Below are 10,000 nucleotides of genomic sequence, written 5' to 3' on the forward strand. Positions count from 1 at the left end.
CAAACTGGACCAGGAAGAAGCTTGTTGTGAGTGGCAAATAAAAAAATTAGTGAGAAATAAATCACATTGACAAAGCTGATTTCAGATTATTGTTTTCAGAAACGAAGAAATAATAGCATCTGCAAGTGATCAGCATTCGAGAGCACGAACTGGGAAATTTGTGGCAGTTGACTGACACCGATTGATACAGGTTGGCCTACTTTTTATTAAATTTTTTTTTTTTTTTCGTTTCTTTTTCTCTTCATCCCGTCACTCTTAGATGTGTATTTGACTGTTTCATGCAGGTCGAAAGCGTGCTTCCAGAGTGAAACTGCAATCTCAGATTGTTTTGCGTGTTTTTGGTTTTTTATGTTACTGATAATGTTCAGTTGTAGGACAAGCATACTGTTAAAAGCTGCAGACAGCTGTTTGTACTGTTTTGAAGTGAACCCAGAATGACAAACGCGACATTTTCATTTTCTGTCGTGTGCCGGCGGCAAACGCCTGCTTCTTTTCTGCTGTCGTGCTTTGCTTAGGAAAACGTATGCACGTTCGGCAACTGAAAAAAAAAACGTGCTTTACCATCTGTGCAATGCTTGGTTTATCAATTCAGTAAAATAAGTACAACACCACCACACGGTGTCGTACCTATGTGCCGTCATCAGTCCGCAAACACATGGATTATGAGCCTACATAAATTTGTTATAATAATCATTATCATCGTGAAGAGCTTCGAACTTTTCGAAAGCGACATACTGATGTGTATTGTTGTTGTTGTTGTTCTTAGTATTATTATTATTGTTGTTGTTGTTGTTATCATCATTTATTTACTTATGTGTATTGTTATTGTTATTATTATTATTGTTTTTGTTATTATAATGATAACATGTTATGATGATGATGATGATGACGATGTTATTATTATTATTATTATTCTTGCATCAACAAAACGAGTCAAATTAGCCACGTATAACAGCTAGCATGCCAGTCTGCGCGTTGTTTTTAGGGCATCTGGCCGGGGATTCGAAATCACATTTTGAATGTAATTTGGTGTTTACTCAGTCAGCTCTGCCCTCTCCATAATGGACACCGCTGTCATATCCTTTAAGTGATCCCAAGGCAACTCTCACACATCAATGCCAATTGACACGACAGAGTCGTACTATTTATGGAACCAGTAGAAATTTTTGAAAAGGGAAATGAAATCGCGGATTGTCGATTAAGCTTAACGAAGATGTGAGGTTCCAAACTGTTCTTTTAATTTCGGTAATTTTGGCTGTTTACAGTTAAAAAAAAAATGCTTTCTTTTTTGTGATTAACGAAGATGTTAGGTTCCTACTGTTCTTTTAAGTTTGGTAATGTTGGCTGTTTACAGGTTTTGAAAATGATTTTTTTTTTTTTGTTTTTTGTTTTTTTGTTTGTGCTTTTTTGTTTTTGTTTTCGCTTTTTGGGGTGGGATGGGATGGGGTGGGGTGGGGGTTTTATAAGTGTTTTCACCCCAGAATTTATTGTGGCCATATGCGGTCGGCTGGACTGTTATAATCAGCATGAACTGAATTGATTCTAAATCAGATATACCAACTTCGAGTAGCGGTCAAAAACCACGTGAATCAGTGGAGAGAACGACGAAGACTGTACGGTCCAACATTTCAGTGTATACCTACTAAGTCACGCAGTTCATGGTATCTTCTTCTTCTTCTGCGTTCGTGGGCTGCAACTCCCACGTTCACTCGTATGTACACGAGTGGGCCTTTACGTGTATGACCGTTTTTACCCCGCCATGTAGACAGCCATACTCCGTTTTCGGGGGTGTGCATGCTGGGTATGTTCTTGTTTCCATAACCCACCGAACGCTGACATGGATTACAGGATCTTTAACGTGCGTATTTGATCTTCTGCTTGCATATACACACGAAGGGGGTTTAGGCACTAGCAGGTCTGCACATATGTTGACCTGGGAGATCGTAAAAATCTCCACCCTTTACCCACCAGGCGCCGTCACCGTGATTCGAACCCGGGACCCTCAGATTGACAGTCCAACGCTTTGACCACTCGGCTATTGCGCCCGTCTGGTGGTATGTTCGAATTTGAATCGGACCAGAAGCAAATCGAAGCGATTGGAGACGGAAAAGTTACAGAATGATACTTTGTAAATTTACTGATCAGTCACGTTCTATAACCTGCAGTTAACAAGCGTCTTGAACAGCAGCAACACATCAGGTTGTGAGATGAATGACGTGCATCTGATGTTATCTTTAACAGGAAGTGTTCCTTCGGTTTTGTTTTCTTCTTATCTCTTACTCTCCAAACGTATATGTTGTATTCTCGTAAACGAGATCTTACATTGATTTATCCCTTTGTCTCTGTCTGTCTGTCTGTCTCTGTCTCTCTAGCTCTCTATCTGTCTCGCTTTTTCTGCAATTTTCTCAATGTTGTTGTTGTTGTGTGTCTTTATATATAGCGTTTATGTTTGAAACAATAACCTGATAGTGGAGAAAAACAACATAATTGCATTTGGCATTTGTGTCCAGTACATGGCAAATATTTTAGCACTTTTCATAAAACACACAGACGTGAATTTTGTTCTATTCATCCTGAAATATTGTACAAATCAAAAGTATTGCTTCTCAAAATTTTAATTATCTTCCTCTGATTGGTGTGTGTGTGTGTGTGTGTGTGTGTGTGTGTGTGTGTGTGTGTGTGTGTGTGTGTGTGTGTGTGTGTGTGTGTGTGTGTGTGTGTGTGTGTGTGTGTGTGTGTGTGTGTGTGTGTGTGTGTGTGTTTCACCAGGTGTGGGTTTGTACAGTCTTTGTATCTCGCCGACTGATCATTGAATCTTGCACCTTGCCACGCGGACACAATGCAGAGAGATATCAAATGTGTGGTTGTCGGCGACGGGTAGGTATTATGAATTAACTTTCAGTCTAGCACTTCTCTCTCTCTCTCTCTCTCTCTCTCTCTCTCTCTCTCTCTCTCTCTCTCTCTCTCTCTCATGGTTCCTGTTTATCTGTCTATAGCTGTCCCTGAATATGACTGAGATGATTTCTAAGGAGATAATTAGTCAGTTCTAAATTTTTCATGTCGTCATATACTACAGCTTTGCTAAACTCACCTAATTTGTTACTTAGGCCTTGTTTACTTCCTTAATGAACAAGTTAGCTTTTCGAGAAAATGATATTCAGTCAGATCACATTTAATTTTATTTGTATTGTATTATTTTTCTCTCTTTTGTCACAACAGATTCCTCTGTGTGCAATTCGAGCGCATCGCTACGCTGAGAGAGCCCCCCCCCCTCCTTTTTTTAAAATTCGTATTTTTTCCTGCCTGCAGTTTTTTGTATTTGTATTTCCTATTGCAGCGGATTTTTCTTCAGAATTTTTGCCAGGGACAACCCTTTTGTTGCCGTAGGTTCTTTTACGCGTGCTAAGTGCATGCTGCAAACGGGACCTCGGTTTATCGTGTCATCCGAATGACTAGCGTCAAGAACACCAATGTGTAGTGGACTGAGGGGGAGAAAATACTGCATGACGACTGTGCCATGATTCCAACCAGTGCGCTCAGATTCTCTCGCTTCCAAAGCGGACGCGTTACCTGTGGGCCATCACTGCACGGTTTTGAATAGTTTCAGTAGAAAATAATGTTCAGACTGACCGACTGAACAGACTGGGCTGTCAAAATAAAACGTGAGCTTGCTACTGACCCACATTTTGCCAGGAATGACCAAATTAATACGCAACGGAAGTGGTCGGAAACGGTGCTGATGGCGGTACTGTGTCATCGAGTGATTCATTGTGACATTGCACTGACATTTTCTTCCTTTCTGTGTCAAGGGGTCCAGGGATTATTTCCGATGACGTGAACGTAGTTTTCGTTGTTTGTTCTCTTGACTCTTTGGAAGGTGGCAGAATGGTTAAGACGCTTATTTGCCAATACAGTGCCCTTGAGGGTCTGGGTTCGAATTCCAAGTTTAGCCGGAAAATCAAACTGAGCGTTTAGTCATTAGAATGAGACGATAAACCGAGGTCCCGCAAACATTTGACTCACTGGAACAGAACTCATGTCAACAAAAGTGTTGTCTTCTGGCGAATCTATTTTGAAAAAAAAATCTGCTCTGACAGGTAGGCCATACACAGAAGTACATCTAGGCTATGCCGTGCGCATGCTACACGTAGTACTTCGTACACACTCTCACTCACACACACACACGCGCGCACACACACACACGCACACACATTCTTTCTCTCTCTCCCTTTGTCTCTCTCTCACTCATTCACACACACACACACACACGCACACGCACACACACTCTCTCTTTCTCTCTCTGTGCCTCTGTATCTGTCTCACTCACACACACACACACACACACACACACACACACACACACACACACACTGATTGTTGATTTGTTGAAACCACATCAGCGATGGCAAAGTTATTGCGCACATGGCGCTATTCAGTTCCGGTTATCTACTGCGTTATCTTATTCAGTATAGCCTACTTAGCTATGACCATGCGAGCAAAATTAATGAAAGTAGTATGAATGACCAGTACAGTCTCCGAGAGCTGCAAAGACTTGTGAACTCATTACGATTATGAATGAGAGCATCGCTGTAGCCTGTGGACGAGAAATGACTGACATAGAAACTAACACTCGTTTCCACCAGGAAGTATATGAATGCAGGCTACGCAGTTTGCGCGGCAACAGTGCAGGATACCACAGACCGGAATCAATGACAATTATAGACAAACTTATAAACGCAATATTAATGTCAAAACATAACACTTGAAACGAAACCACAGACAGCAAGATGGTATGTGGTAAACATGTTTACACGCACGAACACGGAACCTGACACACAGCAAACGTAGGCTACATAAACACAAACACGCACGCATACACGCTCATTCTGAGACATAGACAGGCAGACAGACAGGCAGGCACACACACACACACACACACACACACACACACACACACACACAATGCAATAATGTTTGCAGGTCACCCACGAGTAGGTCACGGTATACGAATCATGAGGTGTGTTTTAAGAGTATGTCACACATACCGTCATCGACTGTAACATTGGTTCCATGATTCACAGGGCGGTGGGGAAAACCTGCCTGATCATGAGCTACACGAAAAACCAGTTTCCGGGCGAATACATCCCCACTGTGTAAGCACTGACCCTTACCTGGGTACATAAAGCAAGAGAGAGAGAGAGAGAGAGAGAACGTGAACAATCTGATGTTTTGCTCCCATTTATAACTTGATAATAATTATGTCAGAATACATCCTCACTGTGTAAGCACTGACCCTTACCTGGGTACATAAAGCAAGAGAGAGAGAGAGAGAGAGAGAGAGAGAGAGAGAGAGAGAACGTGAACAATCTGATGTTTTGCTCCCATTTATAACTTGATAATAATTATGTCAGAATACATCCTCACTGTGTAAGCACTGACCCTTACCTGGGTACATAAAGCAAGAGAGAGAGAGAGAGAGAGAGAGAGAGAGAGAGAGAGAACGTGAACAATCTGATGTTTTGCTCCAATTTATAACTTGATAATAATTATGCCAGCCTGCCTGTAGAATTGTTTATGTCTGTCTGTCTTTCTGTCTGGCCGGCTGGCTGGTTGTCTGTCTGTCTGTCGGTCTGTCTGTCCGTCTGTCAATGTTGGGGTGGGAGTTTGCGCGTGTGAGACTGAGTTTTTGTCAGGACATTACAGAGGATTCAGTGATCTATCTTTTGAGAACCAAAGTCTTCCCACTGCTCTCTCTCATCCACCTCTTGTGGAAAAAAAAAATATAAAGCATGTTTTCAAAATCATGGTAAAAGATGACAGAAGTGATAATCCCATTTACATTACTCCAGTCGTTACACATTTGGTATGTAAAATGTTCGTTTTGTTTGTGTAAGTAAAGAGGGGAAATATAAAGCATGTTTTCAAAGTCATGGGGAAAGATGATATAAGAGATAATTATTTCCATCTACATTATCCCTATCATTACGCATTTTGGCCCGTGTGCAAAATGTTCGTTTGATATCATTATGTGTAAGTGAGTTTTTGGGGAAAATTATACGAAGCATGTTTCCAAAGTCATCACGGTGGTAAAAGATGACAGAAGAGATATTTCCATCTACATTACTAGTACATTAGGTATGTAAAATGTTCATTTAGTGTGTGTGTGTGTGTGTGTGTGTGTGTGTGTGTGTGTGTGAGACAGGTTTGACAGTGATGACGTGGACGTGATGGTGGACGGGTTGGAGTACAAGCTGAGTCTGTGGGACACGGCGGGGCAGGAGGACTATGACCGTATCAGGCCTCTGTCCTACCCCAACACGGTATGGTGCAGACTGTATCATCAGGACTGAAATAAACACACACACACACACACACACACACACACACACACATATATATATATATATATGTGTGTGTGTTTGCATATATATAATTATATATATTTGTATGTATGTATGTATGTATGTATGTACATGTATAATTATGTATACATTTTTATACACGTACGCCAAAAATGATAAACACATGCTTGGGGCGTTCGTGCTCTCACACACTGGCACACACGTGCGCTAATTCACATACCCGCATATACAAACAACAAAACAAACACTCACACACACACACACACACACACACACACACACACACACACACACACACAGGTTACACATGCATTGTCATGCATGCACAAAGACATCTACACAGGAACTCCTCTCGTGTAAGTCTTGTTATTAGTTTGTCTATTCTGCTTTCCACTCCGCACTGACCTACATATCTTTCTGACCTTATCAGTGTTTACACTCCCGCAAGAAATCTCCACTCTTCCTCTGACTGTTACCTTTTGAAACTTCCTCGTGTCAATACAAGAACCTATTGTGAACGTTCTTTCTTCCTTGCTGCTCCTCACATCTGGAGCAACCTTCCTCATCATATCCGTGCATCTGATTATATTTCTGCTTTTCGCTCATCACTAAAACTCATCTTTTTAAAACCTATCTATAAGCACTCTCAGCGTCCTTGTTCTCCAACACCACCCATGTCAGCTCACTTGGGATGTATGAAGAGTGGGAAAGGGAGGGGGGAAGAGGGGAACGAGGGGGGTGGGGTGTGTGTGGAGAAAGCCGAGTGGTCATAAATGTTTTATGTAACATGTAATATTTTTCTTTCATGTAAAGCGCCCTGAGCCCTTAAAGAGAAAGAAAGCTATATGAATGTACATTATTATTATTATTATTATGATTATTATGATTATTATTATCTGGGTTTGTCTGTGTGTCTGTCTGTCTCTCACGCCAACATGAGCACTCCCAGCCACAAAGAGAGAACTGATCCCAATGGTTAGTCTCACATGATCTAGTGAAAAAAGACAATTGCAACAGTAGTAGTTGTAGTTTCCTTAGCTGCTGCCACAGCTACTACTACTACTACTACCCATGATTCTACTGTTACTGCTACTGCTGTTGTTGCTGTTGCTGCTGCTGCTGCTGTTGTTGCTGCTTCTGAGACAATACCGGCTTTAACTACTACTACTACTACCACTGTTGCTACTGCTACTGCTGCTGTCGCTGCTTCTGAGACTATTTCTGCCGGCTCCTGCTACTTCTTCTACTTCTGCTGCTGCTGTTGCTGCTGCTACTACTACTGTCTACTACAACTACTACTACTGCTGCTGCTGCTGCTGCTGCATGTGAACGATGATAAACTGAACTGCAGCTAACACCATTTTCAATTTTGTCTTTTGCAGGATGTATTCCTGATTTGTTTTTCGGTTGTCAGTCCCGCCAGCTACCAAAATGTCTGTCAAAAGGTAATTTGTGTGTGTGTGTGTGTGTGTGTGTGTGTGTGTGTGTGTGTGTGCGTGCGTGCGTGCGTGTGTGTGTGTGTGTGTGTGTGTGTGTGTGTGTGTGCTTGTATTCGTGCTTGTGTGCTAATGGTGTAAATTCAACTCTGAAATGTACGATTGTATAATTGGCAAAATTGTCACTGTTGTGATTATCACCACAGGATCAGCACTAACATTGATGTGTGGTGATTTTTCAGTGGTATCCGGAAATCCGTCACCACTCCGAAGGGGTTCCCATTCTTCTGATAGGCACCAAGACAGACTTGCGCCAGGACAAAGAATTTGTCGAGCAGCTGAAGCAAAACTCTCTGGACGTTCTCACAAAGGAAGAGGTAGATCTATGGCCTGATCTTGTTGCACATAGTTGTGTCAAATGTTGTCATGGAACTTACTGAATATCCAAAATACGATTCTGTGCCTTCAGTATTTGTCATGTTAACAACAACAAAAATAAACTTGAACAACATTTAGTTACCTGTATTGTGATGCTAACAGAAGACAGAAGCAGTGTTTTCATTGTTAGTCTGATGTGTTAGTAAGTTCATAGTGGAAACGATTTATGGATGCTAGGAACTGTCCTTGAATAATGAAAAAATTGTACTGGAGATATTTATGAACGCAAGGGTTTGCTTTTTTTTATTTTTTTATATTTACTCAGGAGAACAAGTAGCCTACTGATAATGAAATAAAGAAACTTGCAATTCAAACACATACAATAAAAACAAATCTACAATCAGTACACCAACGACTGGTGCAAGAAATGCACAAACATATACAGAAAAGTGAACACGAAAGCAGATTGCAGCTTTCGCACTAGACTGTGAATTTTGCTCAAGGATTAAATCGGATGCGTATTCTGTAGAATGTTCCCACAGAAATACGGCTCTGTAGAAGCCTAGTGAGTAATGCGCAAAGAGAAGCATGTCGTGACGTTTACGGGTATCTATATTTCACCGACAAGCTTCTGTTGCCACTTAGTGTCAATTAGTTTAATTTTTGGCAGCTCGCTCTCGAAATTGAACTTCAGTAGCTTTAAACAAGAGCATAAAGAGAAACATTTATCAAAACAAAACCCAAAAAGTCCTAAAGATTTTGTTTCTATTCTCTGTGTCTTTTGGGGTTTTTTTCAGTCACTGAGGCAACATGATATCATTGCCTAGACAAATATAAATAAAGTAATATCAGTGCCCCCACTCACTCCACATCATAAATTCTCCTTTTTATTTTTATTTTTTTTCTCTCAAGGCCTGACAAAGCGCGTTGGGTTACGCTGCTGGTCAGGCATCTGCTTGGCAGATGTGGTGTAGCGTATATGGATTTGTCCGAACGCAGTGACGCCTCCTTGAGCTACTGAAACTGAAACATAAATTCTCCAGAACATTTAAGCCGTAGCAGGTGCGGTTGAAACATGACGATGTGATTGTGCCTTTCGCAGGGCTCTGCGCTGGCAAAGTGGATCGGGGCCCAGAAGTACCTGGAGTGCTCCTCCCTGACCCACTCAGGAATCAAGGCAGTCTTCGATGAAGTCATCAGGACCAAGCTGGCATACAAGCCCAAGCCCCCCAAGCAAAAGCACTGCACAGTTTTGTGAATGTTTTATGTGTGCGGCGATATGAGGAGACTGGATCGTCGTGTAAAGTGGGGGAAATCGGATGCTGTCCGTCAAAGGATTTGTCATACCGCATTGTTGTAATCAGATTGATACATTTGAATTTAATGCTTGAAACTCTGGCAACGAACTTCAAGATTGACTATGTCTATTGTTTTAGAAATAGCTGGTGCACCATGGATTGCATGCAACTGACCCCCCCCCCTCCCCCTCAACCCCCCCCTCCCCCCCCACACACACACAGAGAAAAAGGGCATAGTGTGGACATGAACTCAGTGTGATATGTCTCCGGATCTGATGCTAGGATACAAGCTGGGTTGTCTTCAAAGTTACCCAGACAAATAGATAAAACCACCACTCAAAAAAAAGAAAAAAAAAAAAAAAAAGATTAAAAATAAAAATAAATAAATAAGGCTCGCTCTGTGTCCATGCTCTGAGCACCAGGCGTGTTTATGATTTCAACGAAGAATGTGAAGCTGGACACTTTATTTTCAAAAACAAGAATCGCGTACAAAAAATTCATAGTCATGCTGTTGAACCACCCCAAA

At 41.5% G+C, this 10,000-nt stretch overlaps 1 protein-coding gene across 1 annotated transcript in view; it reads left to right on the top strand.

Annotated features, from left to right (window-relative positions):
* The window catches only part of LOC143280977 (ras-related C3 botulinum toxin substrate 1-like), an 11,309-nt gene that overhangs the window by 115 nt on the left and 1,194 nt on the right, over positions 1 to 10,000 (top strand). Inside the window, exons 1-7 of the mRNA XM_076585825.1 lie at positions 1 to 190; positions 2,770 to 2,877; positions 5,082 to 5,153; positions 6,203 to 6,320; positions 7,745 to 7,807; positions 8,041 to 8,175; positions 9,279 to 10,000. The exon at positions 1 to 190 is cut by the window's left edge and continues 115 nt beyond it; the exon at positions 9,279 to 10,000 is cut by the window's right edge and continues 1,194 nt beyond it. Coding sequence (XP_076441940.1) covers positions 2,840 to 2,877; positions 5,082 to 5,153; positions 6,203 to 6,320; positions 7,745 to 7,807; positions 8,041 to 8,175; positions 9,279 to 9,434 — 582 coding nt within the window. The 5' untranslated portion in view covers positions 1 to 190; positions 2,770 to 2,839 and the 3' untranslated portion in view covers positions 9,435 to 10,000. The remainder of the gene's footprint in view (positions 191 to 2,769; positions 2,878 to 5,081; positions 5,154 to 6,202; positions 6,321 to 7,744; positions 7,808 to 8,040; positions 8,176 to 9,278) is intronic.

Source organism: Babylonia areolata, chromosome 4 (genome assembly GCF_041734735.1).
Source record: "Babylonia areolata isolate BAREFJ2019XMU chromosome 4, ASM4173473v1, whole genome shotgun sequence".
In the NCBI taxonomy this organism is placed as follows: Eukaryota; Metazoa; Mollusca; class Gastropoda; order Neogastropoda; family Buccinidae; genus Babylonia; species Babylonia areolata.